This window comes from Maylandia zebra, linkage group LG20 (assembly GCF_041146795.1).
Source record: "Maylandia zebra isolate NMK-2024a linkage group LG20, Mzebra_GT3a, whole genome shotgun sequence".
Lineage (NCBI taxonomy): Eukaryota > Metazoa > Chordata > Actinopteri > Cichliformes > Cichlidae > Maylandia > Maylandia zebra.
In genome coordinates this window covers 21,972,886-21,997,036 of record NC_135186.1, presented here as the reverse complement: position 1 = coordinate 21,997,036, position 24,151 = coordinate 21,972,886, and the positions used below count along the sequence as shown (strand labels likewise).

Sequence of the window (24,151 nt, the reverse complement as noted above, 5' to 3'; positions counted from 1 at the left end):
AACCTAGTTTAGTTATGGGAACATTAGACTTCCTTAAACATTTATTCTGCTTTTATTGGTAAATATTAACTTGTTACTCTTGGCTTAAAATGTTTTGCAGTTTGGGCTAAGTTTTTTTTTTTTTTTTTTAAAAAACAACACACCTGACATTTACATATGTATTGCAAAACAATTTTTGCCACATCCACAAGTCAGCACTCAATTCAATACAATATAAAGCTTATGTGTATGGAAATATAATTATTATTTCTTTAATTTTAGTCAATAAACTACGGAAGAGGATTAGGGCCACAGGAAAAAAAAAAAAAAGAATTCTGACTTTAATCTCAGAATTCTGACTTTATTCTCAGAATTCTGACTTTTTTCTCAGAATTCTGACTTTAATCTCAGAATTCTGAGAATAAAGTCAGAATTCTGACTTTTTTCTCAGAATTCTGACTTTATTCTCAGAATTCTGACTTTTTTCTCAGAATTCTGACTTTAATCTCAGAATTCTGACTTTTTTCTCAGAATTCTGACTTTATTCTCAGAATTCTGAGATTAAAGTCAGAATTCTGACTTTATTCTCAGAATTCTGACTTTTTTCTCAGAATTCTGACTTTAATCTCAGAATTCTGACTTTTTTCTCAGAATTCTGACTTTATTCTCAGAATTCTGAGATTAAAGTCAGAATTCTGACTTTAATCTCAGAATTCTGACTTTTTTCTCAGAATTCTGAGATTAAAGTCAGAATTCTGACTTTATTCTCAGAATTCTGACTTTTTTCTCAGAATTCTGACTTTAATCTCAGAATTCTGACTTTTTTCTCAGAATTCTGACTTTATTCTCAGAATTCTGAGATTAAAGTCAGAATTCTGACTTTAATCTCAGAATTTTGAGGTGGGCACCTGCAGGCTTCCAGCTTCGGTGACAGCGATGTGTCCAGTTTGGCAGGTGGAGAACTAATTCACTAAATATGGTGGATATAAGTGACTTTTTGCGTGGCCGAGGGGTCCCCGAAGATGCTATTTTATTAATGGAAGAGCAGAAGGTGAGTAACAAAAAAGAGAAATAGTTTGGTGTCTCCTATTTTTACAGGAAAACAGTTACGGTACAGTTACGGTTAGCTGTTAGCATGCTTGTTAGCTTATAATGTTATATAGGAATGAACGTGTTTCACGATGTTACAGTATACTAGGTGAATTGACGTTTTAACTGTTGTTGATCGCAGGATCATCCCAGATGGGTTCGTTGCATTTTATTTTATTGTTCTACTATTTCAGAGTTTTTCAAGGCAGTTAAGCGGAGCTGTGTTACAGATGCTAGCCGCCTGCCAATATCACTGATATATTTGATGTGTACAAGTAAGTTACACTTAGTACAGCGGAGGAGAGAAGCTGTAATGAATGTTTATGCGGATATTTCACTCAGAAAAATGGGTGGCGTTCATACACAGCCACCGACACAGCCCCGGTTGTTGTTCTGACGGTGGCCGACTGACGATCCCCTCACAACATGTTAGCTAACACAAACTAATGTAGTGCATGTAACTGTGTATACGTTAGTGGTACAGTGTCGGAAGAAATGAGCAAACTGTTTATAATGTCAGAATGACATCATCTTTCTCCTATATATAAAAGTGCTGGCTGAGGAGCGCTGCCGGGTTGAACTTTGACCTCGGAGTGACGTGACGTTTGTTCGCACAACCAATAGAAGTGCAGAAAGTCGCAAATCAGGCATATTGTTCGCATAAACACAAAAATAAATAACGAAATAATCCCGATATTGTGCCAAAGACTGATTTACAATGTTACTTTGTGTTCTATGTGTAATACCTTTGCTTAAATGACTAAATGGACTGTGTATTTATGACTCTGCGTTATAGTCTTACATACATAAGTAACATTCATATGTACAGATAAAAATGTACAGAGCTATGTACACAAGCGTGTACACAAAAGTCTACTGCTGATCGAGCTGCTCAGTGGTCGTACAGTCTCATGCAGAGAGCGTGGAGGTGTTGTCCATGGTGGATGTTAGCTTAGACAACATCCTCTCCTCCCCAGTCTGCTCAGTGGACTTTAGCAGACCGCTAAAGCTGGCCCTCCCGACCAGTTTGTTAAGTTTCCCCCTGTCCCTCTCTGCCATTCCACCACTCCAGCAGACCACAACATAAAAGACAGCAGTGTCGTAGAACATCCTTAGAAGACGTACTACCTACATCATAACCAATCAAGTCCCGCTTTTTTTTAAATACAGAAGAGGATTTATTATTTACTGAAAGGCTATGCCTTAGTTTGCTTCTTTCATTATTGTGTTTCGCCCTGCATAAAATAGATAGCTTTTCTGATAACTACAGTCAATACTCTCCTACTGGCATTAACGAGGCCAAGAGGCTTAACTGTAATATTGCTTTGCAGCGTAAATGTTGCAGAAAATGACTGTCTTTTCTTTCTTCCTGTGTGCAGATTGACTGTGACGTCATAGCGCTGATGGATGACGCAACTTTGGCAAACTACATTCCCTCGTACGGAGACCGAATTGCCGTCTTCAATTTCTGCAAAAGCAAGCAACCACTGTCAAAAAGAAAACTAGGACTTCTGCAAAAACTTCGTGAGAAAATGAAAACCAGAAAAGAAAGTCCAAAGGAGAACACTTCACATACAGATGCAGGAATAAGACAGACAAAGAAGCAAAAAGCAACACGCAATGTTGAGATAGGATGGATACATTGTGATGGAAAAATAGCCAAACAGGTGAGAGCGAAGCAGGGAGGTGGCACTAGAAAAATTCAAATGGCCACTGATGCTGGATTAAAAGATATTCTTCAGGAAGGAAAGAAACTTTTTTTTCCTAATGGCATATCTCCTAAGGGATGTGAAACAGATTTTGAGTTTGAGGTTTGGGACTTTAAACAGAACCACCTTACTGATGATACCTGCCAGTCTATTGGCAATATGTATGAGGCAGCGAGACTGACAATGTTACGCTTCTACATTGCAACAAAACCAAAAGATCCTGAAGAAGATGCCAGCGAGACATCTGAAGTGGTGTTTGTCTCAGAAAGCAGTGGCAGTGATATTAATCCATTGCAAGTGGGGGAAGTCAGGGGTAATTTTGATGAAGTCATCGCTGGTTCAGAAATTTTAGATGATCCAGAAATTACTTTTGGTCCAATTTTTGATGCTGAAGAAGATACAGAAGACACATTAGTCTATGAGGGTTTTCTCGTACCCCTCAGTCCACCTAATTCAGAGAACATAATAACAATCACCATACGTCATACTGACACTTTACATGACATGATTACTGCTTTCTCTGATGAGGAGATTTTGACCAAAACACTGAATGTGAAGCGCATACTTCCAGACAACACAGAAGAACCAGGCACTGGATCAGGAATACTAAGAGATGTACTCACATGCTTCTGGCATGAATTTTATGAGCGATGCACCCTAGGTGCAACCATTAAAGTGCCATTCATTCGCCATGATTTTCCTGCTGAAAAATGGAAGGCAGTTGGGCGAATACTCCTGAAAGGTTACCAAGAATGTCAGTATTTTCCAAATAAACTTGCAATCCCTTTTATGGAACAAGTGCTTTTCAGTGGTGTTTACAGTGATCTTAAAGCACACTTTCTACAGTTTGTCAGCAGCCAAGAATGTGATGTTTTGATGGAAGCAGTAAAAGATTTCTCTGCAGTTGACTTGGATGATCTTGTGGAAATTCTTGACAGTTATGGCTGTAGAAAAAGAATCACTGCTGAGACTCTTCCTACAATCCTTGATGAAATAGCACACAAAGAGCTTGTCCAAAAACCAATGTTTGTTATTGACTGCTGGCGGGAGATCATCGACCCCCATATCTCCCTCAGTCCAGAGGGACTGACCAAGTTATTCTCTGAACTGCAACCAACTTCAAAAAAAGTGTGCCAGCTGCTGAAATTTGCTGTGGATTTGACTCCACAACAAAAAGAAGTGAAAAATCATCTCAAAAGATTCATCAGAGAGCTGGATAACATTAAACTTCAGAAATTTATGCGTTTCTGCACCGGATCTGACCTTATAGTAACAAACAGTATTTATGTGGAATTTCAAGATATGACAGAGTTTACAAGAAGACCAGTCGGACGCACGTGTGGGAATGTTCTGCAGCTAGCTAACAGCTATGAAAACTTCCCAGATTTTCGTTCTGAATTTAATGCAGTTCTTGAAAGTAATGTCTGGGTGATGGATTTTGTTTAGACTCTGACAGCAATGCGCTACATTTGAACTGCTCATGCACACTAGAGCATAACTGTAAAGAGATGTTAGGAATATGTATTTTTATGTATTTTGAACTTATACAGTATACTTTTTTTAATTAGAGAGAAGTTTCTCATCTCTGTTAGAAGTCTAGTTTTGGCTAATATTTCATTTTCTTTTATCATTTTGAGTTTTACATGATACAGTCACAAAACAAAACGAACAGGTACACTGTTTACTACCATATCCAGAGCTGTCTTCACCAAATCCAAGCTTTCCAGCTGTAAGACAGAAACCTTCAGCAAAAGCATGAAGAAAGATTACTTAAGATCTATAAACTATAATTAAACTGCTCTTAAACGTTCTTTAATGCACCATGTGTGGTGTGAGAGCTCAGCACAGTCAAATACTTTTGTAAGTAATTAGTAGTAAGACTAATTCATTCAGATGGTATTTTCTTATTAGGTCAGGGCTAAAACTGAACATAGTTATAACGTAAAAGTAATGCTGTTATGCAACACTGTATTGTAAAAGGAATAAGTACAATTTTATACTTTAGCATTTGTCATGTCTGAAAACATTTTGCTTTACAGTATATGCAATTTTTAGTTAAGGTAGGTTAAGGTATCAAAGTTTGGCATTTGTTGTTGATTACAAAGGTTCCATATAAAGTTGGTGAAAATATTTTTTTAAATTCCAGTATTTTCTTAATGTCATATTGTTTCTAAGCATACCTGTTATTCATCCATCAAATTGATTCAAGCTGCTTAAAGGATTCAGTCTGTTTTGAAGATGGTTATTGATTACTGAGATCATAAATAAACACTGTACACTTCAGTGCAGTGGTCAAGTACTGTGATTATTCAGGCATCCTTTTGTAATGCCAAATTGTCATGTTCTCAGATATAGTATTAATCTTAACACCTGAAAAAATGTCTTGTTACTGCCAGAAATTATGCATTTTTATTTGTATGCATGTATGTTCTCAGTCATTCACACTTGTTTTTATTTCTATACCATAGATGACACTGAAGGAATATGTGATACCACAATAGCCAGTGTTCATGGTCTTTACAGTAAGTCACTGATGTATACTGATGCATAACAAGACTATATGAGATCTATAAGTTTGTTTTAAAAGTTGAGTCATTCTTGTTACAGGGCAGCTTATACGGTTATGAGTTTTAGCCATGTTATTGGCATTGGAAAGAACAGGTTTCTTGTAAACTTTTTCCAATAAAATGTTACTGTACACAGTACATTTGTATTGTTGTTTTGAATATGTTCATCAAACTCCATATCTATTTGAACATGCCAGAAGTCAAGAGACTGCCACACATGAGCTCAGTAACATGGAAGAATACCATTTATTTTTAATTTCAAATATTTCATAAAGATACACAAATATAAATGTAAAACATGTTGCACTTAATGGGACAATAACTTGGTTCCACTTGCAGGAACTGTTTTGTTGCATTGTTGCTGGAATACTACAAATAAAAGTCAAAATATTTTTGGTATGTTTCTTATAATTTTAGGATTCATATCATGAAGGAGCCTTGTATACAACAGCTAACACTGAATCAGTATAGCAATGATTCGTGGTCATTTTACATGAAAAACCAGCTAAAATATCTTACAACTAACAGAAGTGAAATACATTAATAATTAAGTGATGGATCTTCATATGGGTAAATGATTATAATAGCTTTGCTTTAATATAATTGCACTAAAAGCTCCCCAAAAGGCATAACGACTTTAAATATTAACAATGATACGTTTATAGAAACATGCTGTTGTCAAGACCTAGAATTGTTAATGCTACTATGGTTTGCTGAAACATACCACAGATAACCCGGGCACTTAGCATATCATATGCTGGTGCCTGGGTTTCCAGCCATGAATATTAAGAGTAAAGGTTGATACAGAAAACAATGAGCAGGGAGCTGGTCAGTTTATATTTTATATACTATGCACATGTCTGGCAACAAAACACAGAAATGTATATTGCAATTTACTGGTAGGCAGGTTTACACCACTTATGATTCAATCAAAAATATAACATTTGTAAATGCAGTTTAATGTATGGCCTTTTAAAAGGATTGACATGTGTTTCATAACTGATTGATAATATCACAATATTCAGCTTTTTCAAGTAATATATAAACATTTCTGTTTAATGGTAGTGTGAATGTAGAAAAACATTTTTCATTTAATGCAGTGCAGAAATACCTGCATAAAAGGTACCTGTAAGACATGGCACCTACTATCAAATCACGTTATCAAGATAAAGAGAAATATTTTGTATTTATTTGTACATTTACACACTGAAGTTCCTTAAATACTTTGCAGTATTTCTTCTCTTAACCTAATGTACAGATCCGCAGCACCAAGTGGATCTCCTGGGGCATCCCATTCATTTTCTACCATAAGCAGACAACACAGTTCAAAGACTGTTTCATCACAGGGGTGTTGACCTTTTGGGCTACACTCTTCCATACACAAAGTGATATCCTCCATAGAAATAGGCTTCAGTCTATCCTCAGCACTGTGCAGCTCTGGAAATGAGTACATTACTACTGGTCGACCCGATGCTGCACTACCACTTGGCCGGATTTTGTGCGAGTTCCATGTGTTCACAACTTCATCAAGTTCATCCTACATGAAAAACAACACAATATAAGTACCGGTATATGAAACAGACCATGTACCAGTAGATTTAGCCAAAGTTGAGGCTTATTAACTCATTAATCAACAGACATAGAAACTGACCTCTAATTAATGTAAAACCAAGCAGCAACAACAAAAGAGCACTTTCACTAAACAGCACATGGACACAGAATGGTGCTGCATGATTCTGCTGTTGAATAGATAGCCCAACACTTTATACTCAGTGTGCAATGATTCTACAATAAATTTTCAATAGAGAATTAACCAAATGATAGGATTGCTTTCTGAAACCGTGCCCAAAGGACCACTAGGTAACAGACTCCATAGTAATTTAAACCATGTGGCAATAAATAAAAAAAAATGCTCCATGCACCTGTGCTGAGAAAGGTGCAGTTACTTCCACTGATAACATGAATACAATTCCATCAAAGTATTAAAATGGAATCCCAAAAAGTTGATTCTGTTCATCTGGATGTAGCGTTTTCAGTGTGAGAAATGTTCTGTCAAAAAACATTCCTTACCTGGCTGATTGAGCATGCATCAAGACATATTAAAATGGAAATAAAATTCATATTTAATTTAAAGAAAAAAAATGTTCTAACCATATTTATATTTTCTATTTATGCAGCTAAGACATTACATAGCATGAGCACATGCTTTTACCTGAATAAGATTGAGAAAGCAGAATTGGATAAGACTTTTGTCCAAAAAATCCCCTGTGAAGTGGCCATCATCCTGAAAAGTTTGAAATAAGTTCATCCAAAATTGTGCACTCTGTTTGCGTAGGGTAGCCCACCATCCTTCTATACGTTGGTTGGCCGTACTTCTTCCGTAAAGGAAACTTTTCTCACCTGCAAAACTGTCTGTGTGGTTTCTCCGTAAAAACATCTGCATTTGTTCGACACAACCATTTTCGGTACCTCGGTCAGCACGTAACCTTTCTGGACATCCGCTGATGCATGAAACTGTTTTCAGAAAATAACTTGCAATCAATTTAGGGTCACTGTTTGTAGTATAAGCCTCCATCCATAAAACATAGCGGCTAAAACCATCTATGCAGCCACTGATAGCAATACCATATGGTTTCAACTTGTCATAGCCATCCATGTGCCAGAGAGCATTTGGCCCTCTGCAGCTGTACTGTCGTCTTCTCAACCGTCGAGCTCGTCTCAGTTCCACACCTTGAGGGTCAAGCAATTTGATTATGCATCTTACAGTATCTTGTGACACCACAAATCCATGTTGAATTGCACGTAGATGTAGCCAACGATAACCTTGCATCTGTCCATTTGTCATGATCTCTTGTTGGACAAAGGCTAGCACTTCCTCCAAGTTTGATTGATTCTTCCTTCTAAAAAGCCCAAGTCTTTTACAAATTCTCTTTAGAGTTCGAACACTTATAATTGTCTGATGACTATGTGCTAAAATTGAAAGTATTTCTTTGTTACTGAAAGAAAGTCTGAAATACAGTCTTATTAAGTCATCCAAATCTGACATGTCAGCCACTGTTTCTCTCACTTTGAGAGGTGAACTTTTTGCAGAAGTCCTAGTTTTCTTTTTGACAGTGGTTGCTTGCTTTTGCAGAAATTGAAGACGGCAATTCGGTCTCCGTACGAGGGAATGTAGTTTGCCAAAGTTGCGTCATCCATCAGCGCTATGACGTCACAGTCAATCTGCACACAGGAAGAAAGAAAAGACAGTCATTTTCTGCAACATTTACGCTGCAAAGCAATATTACAGTTAAGCCTCTTGGCCTCGTTAATGCCAGTAGGAGAGTATTGACTGTAGTTATCAGAAAAGCTATCTATTTTATGCAGGGCGAAACACAATAATGAAAGAAGCAAACTAAGGCATAGCCTTTCAGTAAATAATAAATCCTCTTCTGTATTTAAAAAAAAGCGGGACTTGATTGGTTATGATGTAGGTAGTACGTCTTCTAAGGATGTTCTACGACACTGCTGTCTTTTATGTTGTGGTCTGCTGGAGTGGTGGAATGGCAGAGAGGGACAGGGGGAAACTTAACAAACTGGTCGGGAGGGCCAGCTTTAGCGGTCTGCTAAAGTCCACTGAGCAGACTGGGGAGGAGAGGATGTTGTCTAAGCTAACATCCACCATGGACAACACCTCCACGCTCTCTGCATGAGACTGTACGACCACTGAGCAGCTCGATCAGCAGTAGACTTTTGTGTACACGCTTGTGTACATAGCTCTGTACATTTTTATCTGTACATATGAATGTTACTTATGTATGTAAGACTATAACGCAGAGTCATAAATACACAGTCCATTTAGTCATTTAAGCAAAGGTATTACACATAGAACACAAAGTAACATTGTAAATCAGTCTTTGGCACAATATCGGGATTATTTCGTTATTTATTTTTGTGTTTATGCGAACAATATGCCTGATTTGCGACTTTCTGCACTTCTATTGGTTGTGCGAACAAACGTCACGTCACTCCGAGGTCAAAGTTCAACCCGGCAGCGCTCCTCAGCCAGCACTTTTATATATAGGAGAAAGATGATGTCATTCTGACATTATAAACAGTTTGCTCATTTCTTCCGACACTGTACCACTAACGTATACACAGTTACATGCACTACATTAGTTTGTGTTAGCTAACATGTTGTGAGGGGATCGTCAGTCGGCCACCGTCAGAACAACAACCGGGGCTGTGTCGGTGGCTGTGTATGAACGCCACCCATTTTTCTGAGTGAAATATCCGCATAAACATTCATTACAGCTTCTCTCCTCCGCTGTACTAAGTGTAACTTACTTGTACACATCAAATATATCAGTGATATTGGCAGGCGGCTAGCATCTGTAACACAGCTCCGCTTAACTGCCTTGAAAAACTCTGAAATAGTAGAACAATAAAATAAAATGCAACGAACCCATCTGGGATGATCCTGCGATCAACAACAGTTAAAACGTCAATTCACCTAGTATACTGTAACATCGTGAAACACGTTCATTCCTATATAACATTATAAGCTAACAAGCATGCTAACAGCTAACCGTAACTGTACCGTAACTGTTTTCCTGTAAAAATAGGAGACACCAAACTATTTCTCTTTTTTGTTACTCACCTTCTGCTCTTCCATTAATAAAATAGCATCTTCGGGGACCCCTCGGCCACGCAAAAAGTCACTTATATCCACCATATTTAGTGAATTAGTTCTCCACCTGCCAAACTGGACACATCGCTGTCACCGAAGCTGGAAGCCTGCAGGTGCCCACCTCAAAATTCTGAGATTAAAGTCAGAATTCTGACTTTAATCTCAGAATTCTGAGAAAAAAGTCAGAATTCTGAGATTAAAGTCAGAATTCTGAGATTAAAGTCAGAATTCTGAGAAAAAAGTCAGAATTCTGAGAATAAAGTCAGAATTCTGAGATTAAAGTCAGAATTCTGACTTTAATCTCACAATTCTGAGAATAAAGTCAGAATTCTGAGAAAAAAGTCAGAATTCTGAGATTAAAGTCAGAATTCTGAGAATAAAGTCAGAATTCTGAGAAAAAAGTCAGAATTCTGAGATTAAAGTCAGAATTCTGAGATTAAAGTCAGAATTCTGAGAAAAAAGTCAGAATTCTGAGAATAAAGTCAGAATTCTGAGATTAAAGTCAGAATTCTGAGATTAAAGTCAGAATTCTTTTTTTTTTTTTTCCAGTGGCCCTAATCCTCTTCCGTAATAAACAGACGGGTGTGGATAGAGAGAGAAGTTGAACCCAGGTGCTGCACTCCAGCCATCTGACATGTGATTTGCATGCTCATACACTGAGCTGGATCCATCACACCACAAAATTGCCATTTACTTATTAAACTCCTTGCCTTGCCATGACTGGGAGCATGCTGCCCTCTACTGTTCAATAAAAATTTCATACAGAAGGACATGGTTGAATGAAAGTATTTATTCTGACAGGATTATCTCCATCATTTTGATTGTTTTAAAAATACATGTATTTTTAAACACAGCAAAAATCTGATGATGATGCCCCATATCGTGGCAAGAGAAGAATCATTTTAAAAGGCGTCCCAAACACATTACCAATAAAATGTCGCACTGAACTTTGAGGTGAAGATGACAGTGAGCAATCTGAGATACAATAAGGAGAATAAATAAAACACCACAAAACAAAAGTCAAACCAACTCTCCAAACCACCCCAAGAGTAAAAGCAAATGCTCACTTTAAATATCATCACAGATTCATATGTAACATTTTGTGCGTGAAAGCCTGAGTTCTGAAAACAGCCTCAAACTTTAGCTGAAGCTGAATAAAATACCTAAATCCCAGCTATAAGATATACTGCCCTGAAATGTAGTCTGTGTAACATTTGAACTGACCTGATTCATCATTTGGTATCTAATGACATGATAAGACATTTCCCCCCCAGAGAAGTCTAAATTAAAACCATATTCACAAACAAAACCGAACCAAAAAACAAACAAACAAAAAACCCTGAGAAGTTCTGAAAGACATCTATGCTTCTTCTCTTTTTGAATATTTGAAACCTTTTTGATATAAAACAACTTGCTGTGTTCATCAGCACACTCCTCACAGAAACATATAGCACACTGTTTCATCTGATCTTTCTCCATATGTAAAATCTCCCTCTCTCACTAGAAAAGCTTCGCTTTGGCCGTCTTTTTTCCATTTAAATTGACACCGTTTGCTTCTGTGGATGTGCCCTCTTCACTATCCTCGTTGATGTTCGACCAGCTGGGTTTCAGAGGAGTCAGCTCTGGGGCTATTATGTCTCCATCCTGCGTGAGAACAGAAACAAAAGATACTGATGTTGAGACAAGTGGTGGAAATAAACAAGTGATTGCAGGAATTGAAGGATCTGGAAGACAATTCTTCCTTTCTAGGACATTGACTTACAGTCTTTAAGCAAAAGACAGGAGCAGCAAGCAACTTATGCCTTTTTAAATTATGCAAAAATGCTAAAGTAACAAGGCCTCAGAGCATGTTCTATATGATTAGTACTGATACTAGATGTAAAGTAAAACTAAAATATCTCGATCTGTCACTTCCTTTAATGCACAGAGAAAATGTCTCTCTGCTGTTAGTCAGTGGAAGTGCTGTCAAACAGTTGCTTTCTCTTCAGCAACAAAAGATTAGTGTTTACCCTCTATGTCCTTTCTAATATGGGGAGATGTTTGCCTGGTTGTTCAGGGTCTGAGCCAGCTGTGAGCACCTTTTATTTACTTCAGCCTGCTGCTTAGAAAACAGCTGATTACTAAATCATCTAGCAGTCACAGAGCAGTTTTATAGATCCTCTATAGTGCAGTTTCTGGCCACGTGGCAAGTGTAAACTCAGTATTTACATTTCTACTCGATTTTTTTTGTCTGTATATTTGGCTTTTTAGCTGCTAAATCCAAGCTCTTCATCATTTCGTCACCAGGTTTAGCCTTATTTACATGTTTGTTACTTCTTCTGTACAAACTGCACCACAAATTCCCAACCATATAACTCTCAGATGGCATCTCAGCTATTTGTGCTCTTTGTTTTCCCTCCACAAGGTTTCAGATTGTCTTTATCACCATTTTGAGTATATTGAATAACAAAATTAGGGAGTTTGTTTTAGAATATATTGGTTTTTGGAAAATATTCAGGATGCAAATTGAGGTTTTGGTCCTTTCAAAGCATGGAGACTTTTTTGTTTTTGTTTTTTACAGGAATCACAAGCTCAAATATGTGACAAAACATTTCTAAGTCACATGACCAACCCTGGAAATAATAATTCTTTGTGAAAAGGCTTTTGTTTGCTATTGGTACAGTGTATGAGGAGCTGCCAGCTGCAGTGGAAAGAACGATATGCAAGTCACGAGAGGGAATTCGACTGTTAAGTGATGCTACTTATTCCGGATTTAACAGCATATCGGTTTCAAATTCATACACAATACTTCGTAAACACGAATGCTAATGAGCTGTATGTTCATTATGTTAAAAAACAGAAGTGGCATTATATCTAACCTACAAGCAAACCACACAGTCTTTTAAAAGTTCTGTGTACAATTTTATTTTTTTTAATTGGCTCCTTTTGTCATGGAGGAGTAGAGAAGCAGCTCTCTGACTTCCATCCTGAGGCCACCACACTGGAAAGCTTTCCAGTGTTTTATGGACACACTTTCTAGGCACAGCCAAGAAATTCTGTCCATAAGAGCGATGAACAGAATATGTGACAAAAAGAAGGTCTGACAGAGTTCTACGCCCTCAGTGAACAAGTCTTGTGCCCTTATGGGCCCGATATACACTCCCACAGGGCACACTGTGGGAGGATACACCAAGCCTTTTCCAAGTCCACAAAGAACATGCCTCTCCAAGTTTCCTGGAGAGGGTGCAGAGCTGGATCAGTGTCCCAAAGCCAGAAAACAAAAAGCACACTGTTGCAGCTAAACAGTTATGTGGGACGTATAAAGCTCTGTGAATGTAAACACTTGATACAAATGTTAAAAACATCTATTATAGCTTGACTGAATCAGCTAATAATCTAACATAACTTACCTGCACACTCTGCAGATATAACATGCTACTAATGGCCTCTTTTTAGAATTTAAAGCACCAGATAATTGCAGCTGAAACTTGGAGATAAACTGTATGACTGCAGCAAGGAGAGGACAACTGTTACACATGCCTTTATCCACACATAATAACATATGGATAAAAGCAATTAGCACTTAAGCCCATGCAATCCACATAGACTCTTGCATTACCACTGCAAGGCTGCAAGGCGTGGCAGAGAGGTAACAACACAGACCTATTCATTATGTGACTCCATTCAATATTTTAACCACTGCCGCTGCATTCAACTGCAATTCTTTACAGTGCAGCAGATAAACAGTACCTGAGGCTTTGAGAAGTTCCTGTCCATGCACCACTGAACAAAGTGCTTCTTGGCAGCCTCCAAAGTCTTATCATCTGTCTTCTTACAGTAGACCCTGATCAGCTGCTCAACAAACTGCTCTGGAAGAAGTTTAGACACCTGACAAGAACAACAGCAGCCACAAATTACAGAGGCAGAGGGAAAGAGACACTGTTTTTTTAAAAGAAGAATAAATGAAAAACCAAAGGAAACGTGCTCATAGATTCAAAAATTGAATTTTTCGCATCTCGCTTTACTTCTGACCTGATTCTTGCGTATCTGGATGGCTTTAGTCACATCGTTCTTGCAATAGAAACGCACATTGTTGATGGGGTTCTTCTCCTTCATCCCATAATCCATGACAATAACCTAAAACAGACAAAGTATTACATCGTGAAGAGCCTAAAGCCCCAAAAGTACAGGCAACACCCTGACTCCAAATATAACTAAATCCAATGACAAGCAACAAAAGCACATCCATATTAAAAAGAATCTCCCAGTTTTAAGGCCATGAGCAAATTATATGATAAATATTAACATTAATTAAAAACTCACACTAACTACGAAGTCCTCTGGCTGTAGATTGACGTCCTGGGTGCCGCTCTGAGGGATGGATCGGGCCAGGTCAGCTTCCAAGCTCTTGATCGTCTCCTTGTAAACAGCAAGAAATTGCAGAGTTAACAGATATATCATTGTATCATATTTTTTTTTGTTACATATTATAAATAACTGAAATTCTATATATAGCATGTAAATAAAATAAAAAAACACTAACAAACACAGAACCACAGATTGAGCAATTTCTCATATCAAATCCATTTGGCAAAACAGCAGAAACATAACAGGCAGATTTTTCCATTTCTTTTTTTAATTAGCGAACTGCAAAATGTCAACATTTGGCTGAAACTTCAGTACTGATCATTTTCTTTTCTGTATGCGTCGGTGAACAGAGAATCTCTCTGTGTTTTGTTGTTTTGTTTTGTTTCTTGATTGCACAAAACAAGCAACCGGGAAAGCTCGGACTGCAACTCACGTTATCAGCTGTCAGATTACGTTCATTTCAGTATTAACTGAAACATTATGTCTTTACTTTCAGGACACATAATGTCCCCTCATCACCACCATCATCATCATCTCAAAGTGCAAAGATAATTAGGAAGTTAAATTAGGAGGAGTTCATGCTTTCTCCCTGCATGCTGCAGTGATGAGACAGAAAGACGGCTGCTGTTAGTCTGCAAAGTATGAAGATTGTTACAAACTGCATACACGGTTGTTGTTTTAGTGTCTTCTTACATCATTTGTGCTGTTGCTTTGCAGAACATGCTCATTATCAATGGAAACAAGTGAAAAGATCACCTTCCTCCACATTTAAGCTCAGTCTGAACTTAAAATTAAGTCTTTTGGCTTTTTTAACCACAAGGAGTTTAATTAATTACTAACTTCAGCTCATCTTTTACTTCACTTGGATGCAGCCTCTTTTCATCCCTCTGCGTGTGTGTAGAGTAGAGGCTGGAGCTCAATCACAAATAACACTGAAAGCAAGTGCGTCATTTTCAATATTTTTTTCTATTATAAAATTTGTTTGTTGAGAGAAAACAAAGGTGGGAGAACCTCGTCGGGCCAATAAACGTGCTAAACCTGCTCCTTTTTACTGGGATTCTGATTTACTCAAACACCCCTGCCATCTTTTGCATTTTACTTTCAATTTTGAAGGCAATTTTTTAACCTTTCTGAGCTATTTTGTTATGTATTATTTTATTGAGCAAAGTTGTTTTAATTTTTTGCATGCTTTGTTGCTAATTCTTTTGCTTTTATAAGAAATCCTCTAAGAAAAAAAAATACCTGGGTGACAAGTATGGAAGTTTCTGAGGTAGTTTGGCCCAGACACTTGTAGAGGCGCCGGCAGACGATGTTGTGCAGGATCTGTTTCGCCTCTGCAAGCTCGGGGGAGGAGGAGTTGAGTATTTGTTCAAACACATTATCTACCAGGCAAACAAACAGGGTACAGGTAAATAAAGAACCAAAAATGTCAGTAAATCATTTCAATATTTAAAAAGATCCTTCAATAAAAATGTGGCTTTACGGTTCAATCTCTCATGTACACGATTATCGCAGAAACACAAATTAGTCTTTTTCTACTCATCTGAGTTACTTGACAAGCACAACACAAACTGTATTTTAGTGCATAAGTGGTTGGAGTTTATTAGTTAGTTAATTAGTTGATTAGAAATTGTACCTTAACACCAATCATAATGTTTCTTTTTTTTCTCTATATATTATGTCGTGGCTCAGGGGGTTGGGAAGCGTATCTGTAACCGGAAAGTTGCCGGTTCGATCCCCGGGCTCTCTGTCCTGGTCGTTGTGTCCTTGGACAAGACACTTTACCCTACCGCCTACTGGTGTTGGCCAGAGGGGCCGATGGCGCAATATGGCAGCTTGCCTCCAACAGTGTGTGAATGCGAGAGTGAATGAATAGTGGCATTGTAAAGCGCTTTGGGTGCCTTGAAAAGCGCTATATAAATCCAATCCATTATTATTATTAAAAGTGAGGTTGTTCTTTAATCCAAACTGGTATTTCAACAAGTTCACCATTAATCACAGAGGCAGTTAACACAGTGCACAAACAGATCAAGGTTGTCTGAGAGAATAAAAATATTTACTGAGGGTTTGCCAAAACTCGGTAGTCACTAAACCTGCAGGTGCACACTTAAAAGAAGACAGCTAGTTCTGCAGATTATTAACAAGTAACGACAAGCACTAGTAATAAAAACTGATCATGTTTAATTTAGCAGAATTTTCTTGGGTTATCAATATCGATAAAGATCTTTACTATACTGTCTCTTGAAAGACAAGCTTGAAAATTACAGGTTTTGACTGAAAAAGAAATTAAATTTTCTTTTATACAGATAGTTTTTGATGGGATGAAGTCTTGACCTCGCCTCGTTTTTTGTCCTGATGCACTACAAATATAAGCTAACAACACCCCTTCATACACACCTGTCAGCTTGGTGTAGGCCACCATGTCATCAATGGCTGTGGAGAGCGTGAACATCTTCCCTTCTTTACCTTCAAACTGAAGGTGTGGGTCTGCTTTTAAAAAAGCCTCTGTGATCCTGGAGAAACATGTCCAACAGATTTTTACATGTGAGGACATTTTGCTGTGTACAGTTAGAGAATATAAAGCATGAAGCAAAGCAAAACTATTAGAGGGATCAGCTACTCACATAGTCTCTATGATGTTGCACACTTTGTGCTGGTAGGCTCTTCTGTGAAGACAGTTCCTGGTGTGGAACATGTCATATAGATTTCCCACTTCCTGTTGAAGGGAGCGGATGTATTTTAGTGACCAAATATCTTTTAAAACTCAAACTGCTGCTTAAAGTAAGCAAACAGATGCAACAAAATCTAGCACCTTGTCTCGAGTGCAGATGTGCTTCTGCCCGTCCACCTCACACACCCTGGCAAAGTTTAGGAAGCGGCTATAATCAAAGTTGTTATTGATGCCCAGGTGGTAACAGTCCCTGAGTTAAGATGGAGAAAGAGAAACATAAGGGAGATAGGTAATTAAATCTAATAGAAAATATACAAACTGGGAAATCATTTTAAAACAAAACACTAACTCAATAAGCCCCACCTTGCAAAATAGTCCCACTTATCTACGTCAATGCCATTCCTTTTGTTGGCCACGATTTCGTAGAGGAAGGACTTGTCTTTTTGACGGCCTTTATACGGCCACTGTGGAGATGATTGATAATATCAGAAGTGTGATTAAACAGGGCAGTTATCTGCCTCAATTTCCAGCTGCTGGGTTTTTATAGTGTCAAAAATAAATGCAAAAAAATATACAAGCAGACAAAAAAAACAACAAACAACCAGAGGAAAACATTAGGGGAAAAAAAACAAAACCCCCCCAAACACACACACACACACACACACACACACACACACACACACACACACACACACACACACACAAACAACTTTTATACAGGTCGTGTAAGTTCACAATTAATGTGATGGCACCAAATCAGGTTAATGGTTAACCTAATAAACTTGCACTTTATGCTAAAGGAGACTTTCCAATTGTCTTTCAATAATTACATTTTCAAAGTAAATTCATCTAAAGAATCTAAGAAAAAAAAGTTAAGGTTAAATATAAAAAACTAAACTTCAACAAGGTTTTTTTGAACCTGAAGATTTTGGATTAGTCTAAACCTTCAGCCTACACTGTAGTCTGATGTGCCCAATATAGAGAAACTCTAACAGAAGTCTCAACATAAAGACACAGTTTCACCTGTGATGGTATAACAATGCATTGCAGACACACACACCAGCGTGTAAATATACATACAGACTAAAGTGTAGATTTAAAGCAGGGCTCTAAATCCTGGTTTACTTCATACAGAAATCACATATCCGACAGTGGAGCGTTGAAGTTACTGACATGTTCCATTCAGGAATAACTGATAGGTACCTTTTTGCCCTTAGCTGCTGTTTTGTCTAATGGTCCAGCAATCTGCTCCTTAATGAAGTCCAGGTCCTCAGGCAGCACCAGCCCGTGCTCCTCCATCACAGGCCTCAGCCCGTTGGCCTCCACCAGGTAGTCAAACATGGAGAGAGAGGCAGTCTCATGCTGGGAGATACACAGTAGATTGAACTATCAGTGACTTGAAAGTGCTGACTTCAGAATAAACATGACAGGAAACAACCGTGAAAGCTCGTCTTATCTCTCACGTTTGCCAGACAGCATGCCTGTGGTCATAACGTACACAATGACCGTGTGCTTAGTGTTCTTATCAGCTCTCCTTATCAGTCTGAACACTACAATCGCTATCTTTGCCATTAACTGAGAAAGTTTCAAATCAAATAATGCTTTGTGCTTAGGTCTTGACCCGCAGTTGTTATAATTGCCAATAAAGAGCTTCTGTAAACAAAAATCGCCAGCAACTGCTGCAAATTGATCTTCACTGTAAGGTCGAGTGGAAATAATTTCAGAATTATGATTTGATTTTAAAAAACTGTTTCAACTATCGATAGAATAAAGGGAGTTGAGCCGGTAGGCATTTTAAAAGCCTACATCACCAATTAAATGTTAACATTAGCTGGATGTCTTTAGGTAGCAGTGAAATTATTTACACAATAGCACTCAAGCTTCATTATCCTCCAAAGTGAGATGACTTAGACAACTCGAGGCTTTTCCTGTAACTTCCCAAAAGAGCCACAACAAAGATAGCCTGTTTTCCAGACAGTAGTCATCATCTGTCTGGAAAAAGTCAGATCCAGTGTGGTTTTATTTTTAAAAACATCTTGTTAAAGCAGTAACTTCCTAATTTTAAACAACTCAGAAACAGAAACATTATTTCCTTTAGAAATTATAACTAGCTTCAGGACTTCAGGTCAAGTATGATGGCTTTTGAAAAAAAAAAAGTATTTTTTCTTGCATGCTTAAATGCAAGTTCTGGCAAGTAGGTTGTAGATGTGACTCACTGGTGCTGATTCTCATTTCTTTGTTTGCCAAATAGCTTTATTAAGACTCACTGCAGCAGCTAAAACCTCAAGAAAACAACATGTCAACAATGCAAGAGTAGTTTCAGGGAAAATGAAACTGAGGACATTGAGAGGCTCCACGCTGCTACTGAGAAAAAGTGGAGCTACAAAAATATGTAATTATATATTTTTATTTTGGGTTACTCAGAATAAAGTGGTGCTGAACTACTGCGACTCCCTGTGTGGCTGATACTGCCCTGTATGCGACCTTGTGTGTTCTCCTTAACTGCTGTTTTCATTTAACATTTGTGCCACAGAGTTCAGTACCTTCCAGGTTATACCAGGACGTGCTTTGGGGATGAACACACCATCGAACATGTGGGAAAATGGTCCATGTCCTAGGAAGGGAAAAGTACATAATGTGTTTGTGTTAACTTTGCTCCACTGCGGTCTGGTAAACAGATGATAAGAATAAAATAACACAGCTTCACTTTTATTTTAACTTGTGCTCAGACCCAGTAAGTAATCACGGTAAACGCAGCATTGGTTGAGCAAATTGCCTTTAGTCCATTTTAATTTACATCAGTATCATGTGACACGTTTTAATAAGTTTCTTTTATAACACCACTTACCCAGGTCGTGGCACAGCCCAGCGATCTGCACGCACAAGATGTCTCTGCGAGAGATAAGGAGCTCCGGCTGCCTCTCGTTTAGAGCTTTTACAAGCCGTCCAGCCAAGTAACCCACACTGTGCCAGGACAAAACAAAATCGCTAATTTCAAACAAGATACACAGTGAAACTTGATTATGTGATAAATTTCACTTTTAGTTTAGCAATTTCAGGTGTTTCAAGCAATGAGTTTATCTGAAAAAAAAAAAAAGGTTGGCAAGGTTTAAAAATGTGCAACACATCTATGTTTAACAGTCATTGAAATGTTGACTTTGTGTGTTGTTATTCCACTTATTTTCTGCCATACCCATATTTGCCAGTATAACAGAAAGCTGTTATTAGCCATGAGGCAGGCAGGGATGAATAGGTTGTTTGTCACTGTAAAATAAACTTGGAGCTAATTTTTCTGTGTGACCTGTGATAAAACTCTAATACTATTATATTAGAGAGAAGGATATGCTCTTCGGTATGATTTTACAGCTTTATGTGTAGTTAACAGCAAAACAAGATCAGTTTAACACTTCTCAATAAACAGTCTGTTGAACTAAAAACATACCCAAGCGAATGTTCGAATCGGTTGTGGGACGCTCCGGGAAAGACAAAGTAGGTCCCTCCTAGCTGCTTGATGTTTCGCAATCTTTGGAACTGAGGTGTGTCGATGATTTTGATGAGAAGCGGGTGTAACGCCACATGCCCGTGGATAGGATCGTTAAACACCTGGAAGCACAAACAATAACAGACAGTATGAGTATACCACCACAAAATACATTTATGTGGCCGTACATACAGTATATTCAACACAGTGTGCAAATATGCTCAGTTTACACTTCAGTGGAAATGTTGGCAAACATTTCTATGGCTACGTTCACACTGCAGGCGAAAGCGCATCAAATCTGACTTTTTTGACCCTATGCGACCCATATCTGATCATGGTATGACAGTGTGAACAGCACACATCCGATATTTTCAAATCTGATCTGGGTCACTTTTGTATGTGGTGCTGAATCTGATACATATCTGATGTTTTAGAAAGCGACTGCTGTTTGAACGGTCATGTCCCATTAAATCCGTCTTTTACGTCACTGACACAAGACAGACGCCAATTATCAGCGCTGGAGAAGACATCGTGAACGCTTCCTGGCCATCCAGTGTAGATGTTAGTGAAACTGTTGGGAAGACAACGTTGGAGAAACGTGAACATTTTATTTGTACTGTATAATCTGCAGATTCTGACAGAAATCCCCAACTGTCCTTTGAAGCACCGCTCCTCTAAAACAGCAATAAGGATGATTATTAGGCCATATGTAAATAACAAAATAACTTTATAACTTAAAGCAAAATTGGGAAACGTAAAGTCTGAAACAAGTCTTTATATTAAGGGCCATCAGTCAAACAATACTGTTGGTCTGGGTGTAAACAGAACACGTTGTGTGTGACGTCTTCTTTTGTGCATGCGGGCCGCTTTGAGGGTCGTGAACGGTTCACACTAGAGCGCGTTTGCTGTCACATTTTATTTGTAGCGTGAACAATCAGACAAAAAACCTTATGATTACCAATGGATATATTTATATAGTCCAAATGTAGATGACTTCCAGAACCAAAAAGACTTTCTGAAACCCTGTTTTCAGCACACATCTTCAATTTTAATCTTTTATGGTTTGACTGAAATACAGCAATTAATTCTTAACATTTCCTGCCTGAAAAAATGGCAAAAGAGGTGTTATCAATATGGCTGCAGAGTGACAGGAATTTGGTTAATTTAAAAAGTTCTAAATTTTTCTTAGTAGAACTATCAGGTAGGTCCTTCTGCCAGTGAGGACAGAGAATGTCTTTCATTCAGAGACTGTGGTGTTATGCCACATTTCCTAACAGCTTATCCAAATCAGGGTTGCAGTGCTCCACGTTTCCGTTTCCCAAATTGTGCGTTACTTATCTCCACAGCGATGAAAGCGCACAAAACAGTGAAACAACTGTTACCTTGCTTGGCTCAGTTTCAATCTGCCACAGCTTCCTGAGGCTGTTTAGGATCTGCAGACGGTCACCCAGACACCTTGGAAGAATAAAATAGAAAAAGAAGAGGTAGAAATAAAAGTGAAAAAGTTGCAGGAATATCTGGTGAGATGCATAAAATGTCTTGCGTAATATTGATAAAATTAGAAACGTCCTGTGTCAGAGTGATGCTGAAAAACTAGTCCACCAGGTTGCTGTGAAAACAGAAGCAGAACGGGAGGCTAGGAATTCAGTTTTTGAGTTCTCACCTGTGGAACCAGTTCCACTTTGGGTTCAGGAAACAGACACTCTTCTCAGTCTCTTCTTTTAAGATGAGACTTGATAAAGCTCATAGTTCTGCCTGGATCAGGTGATCCTGAATCATACCTTAGTTATACCGCAGCAAATGGCTGCTCCTCCCTGAGCCTGGCTCTGGTGTTTTTTTTTATGGGTGCTGTACATACACACCAAATTGCCCTTCTTTGACACTACAGGTGTGCACTGCTCTCTTTAATGGATTAACCAGCTGTGACACAAACTGATTGCTGATGTTTCTATGCATTTGTTTTAGGTCCAATAACTTTGACTATATTGATAAATAGCCTGTAGTAAGAAGATTTACGAAGGGTTATATGAAAATGTTGAAATTACCATTTTTGCAAGTTTTGTTATGACTGCATTATTGTACCTACTTTAAGTTCCACACGGTAATCCAACCCAGTACTTTTAAATATATTAATATACGTGCTTTGTTTTATTTCTTGCAATTTATACAGCCCTGTCAGCCAGATCGCTTTTGAAAGAGACATTTTAAATCTCAATGACATGAAAGATATGTAAAAGTCAGCTTGTACCCTGTGACAGGGATGCTCTCTCTGAGTCAAAATGTATGCATGTACGTATGTATGTGACAGCTTACAGTTCAGCGTGTCGTTTACAGTGGTTTAAATATTGGTAATCGTTTTCTGGCAAAGAAACCGGAAATTGCTTTTTGGCAGGACACCAGACTTCCCCCAGTCCACACGCCCAACCCAAGTTTTACAGAGGACGCACTTACTTTACGCCAATCTTCTCCAGGTCAGCATCCCTGAGATCCCGAAGCCCGACACCTGTGATTTTTTGTGCTGTATAACACAACAGTTTCAATGTTAGCTTAGATGTTACAATAAAAACAGAAGTCCGCAGATTAGCGCTAATAACATTTAGCTTCGAGCGCCTAATTTAAGATAGCAAAAGCAGAAAACCAACCCTTGAATGTATCCACCCATTCTCCAAGACCTTCTCTTTGCAGGTACCGGCACATTTCCTCCACTCCCCACTGCATGTAGTCCGAATCCGACACCCGGACCACTGACACTTTCTTTTCCGGCGTTTTGAAGCTATCGTCTGGGCTTGAAACCGCTGCTAATGGTCGCTTTCGGTTCTCCATGGTGAGCTAACAAACTGGCACCTTTTCGCTTTAGATGCGCAAGTTAAAGCACGACAAATTGTAGCCGATAGCCGTTCTCCCGTCGACTACTGCAGCTGATCTGACAACTGTGCAGAGAAGACACGAGAGAAGTGAAAAATGCCGGGGTTTTGACTTTCCCCAGGGAGCCACAAAACATAGCGAAACACTAACAGCGCTTCCGGGGATTCCTTTCAAAATAAGACTGTTTTGTTCACATGGCTGACCGACCAAGACGTTATGACTCATTGTTTTCTTTTAAAGATAAATTATATTATGCTCAGCTATAGTGATTTTTTTTAAATTGCTCTTCATGTGAAAACAAAATTTGTGTGTCCAAATAATGTTTTCAGTATGCCATTTTAATGGGATATTGCAGCATAAAACCCATCTTAACGCCCTGCTTTTTGGGTGGCATAACCAAAAAGCAAAAGCAAAGATCCCCCCAAAACTATTATCGTTCCACATTTCCATTCCCCATCTAATCTGGGCTATTTTTTATTACTGACTGATCAGTATTGGCACTGCTAAATTATTATTTGGGCTAAAAGTCTATGGTGTTCTCCACATGAGGCCCAGAAGTTATGAACTGGGTTTGGTATATGTGATGGCAAGTGCCATCTGGGTCTGCTATAACCAAATGTTAGAAGGTCTTGATGTATGCTCAATCATCCACGTAAGTAAATCTCCAAAAGTTGATTCTGTTCATCTGGACGTAGCGTTTCGTCACTCATCCAAGTGACTTCTTCAGTCTCAACTGACTGTAGGTTTCCCCAATCTTATAAACAGTACATTTGC

General features: G+C 38.4%; 2 protein-coding genes and 1 long non-coding RNA gene across 4 annotated transcripts; 1 reads left to right on the top strand and 2 right to left on the bottom strand.

Annotated features, from left to right (window-relative positions):
• Positions 1 to 853: 853 nt before the first annotated feature.
• On the top strand, positions 854 to 4,413 carry LOC143414306 (uncharacterized). Its single transcript, XM_076878420.1, has 2 exons — positions 854 to 1,030; positions 2,448 to 4,413. Exons 1-2 carry the CDS (start codon positions 956 to 958, stop codon positions 4,221 to 4,223), a joined length of 1,851 nt encoding a protein of 616 aa, XP_076734535.1. The 5' UTR covers positions 854 to 955; the 3' UTR covers positions 4,224 to 4,413.
• Positions 4,414 to 5,567: 1,154 nt separating this feature from the next.
• On the bottom strand, positions 5,568 to 10,160 carry LOC112434749 (uncharacterized). 2 transcript variants are annotated; one of them, XR_013094827.1, is made up of 3 exons: positions 9,984 to 10,160; positions 7,557 to 8,566; positions 5,568 to 6,881 (listed from the first exon to the last, which is right to left on the bottom strand). It is a non-coding gene; the product is annotated as an uncharacterized LOC112434749 (long non-coding RNA). The 2 variants fall into 2 exon arrangements; XR_013094826.1 differs by having other exon boundaries at positions 5,568 to 8,566.
• Positions 10,161 to 10,783: 623 nt separating this feature from the next.
• Positions 10,784 to 23,506, bottom strand: LOC101466315 (SAM domain and HD domain 1). The gene is made up of 16 exons (XM_014412815.4): positions 23,155 to 23,506; positions 22,964 to 23,030; positions 21,895 to 21,967; positions 20,474 to 20,634; positions 19,880 to 19,995; positions 19,575 to 19,645; positions 18,235 to 18,393; positions 17,395 to 17,495; positions 17,173 to 17,281; positions 16,985 to 17,076; positions 16,758 to 16,873; positions 15,603 to 15,742; positions 14,316 to 14,411; positions 14,025 to 14,129; positions 13,743 to 13,880; positions 10,784 to 11,657 (listed from the first exon to the last, which is right to left on the bottom strand). The coding sequence occupies exons 1-16, from the start codon at positions 23,333 to 23,335 to the stop codon at positions 11,514 to 11,516; spliced, it is 1,869 nt and encodes a 622-aa protein (XP_014268301.3). The 5' UTR covers positions 23,336 to 23,506; the 3' UTR covers positions 10,784 to 11,513.
• Between the last annotated feature and the right edge of the window lie 645 nt (positions 23,507 to 24,151).

What these genes read in the sequence shown, in the direction of transcription:
- LOC143414306 (XM_076878420.1), top strand. Translation starts at nt 956, where the DNA reads ATGGTGGATATAAGTGACTTTTTGCGTGGCCGAGGGGTCCCCGAAGAT. An exon ending in TATTAATGGAAGAGCAGAAG is followed by an intron (nt 1,031 to 2,447) that starts GTGAGTAACAAA and finishes TCCTGTGTGCAG; the next exon opens with ATTGACTGTGACGTCATAGC.
- LOC101466315 (XM_014412815.4), bottom strand. Translation starts at nt 23,335, where the DNA reads ATGGAGAACCGAAAGCGACCATTAGCAGCGGTTTCAAGCCCAGACGAT. An exon ending in ATGGGTGGATACATTCAAGG is followed by an intron (nt 23,031 to 23,154) that starts GTTGGTTTTCTG and finishes TGTGTTATACAG; the next exon opens with CACAAAAAATCACAGGTGTC. An exon ending in GTCCTGGTATAACCTGGAAG is followed by an intron (nt 18,394 to 19,574) that starts GTACTGAACTCT and finishes TGTATCTCCCAG; the next exon opens with CATGAGACTGCCTCTCTCTC.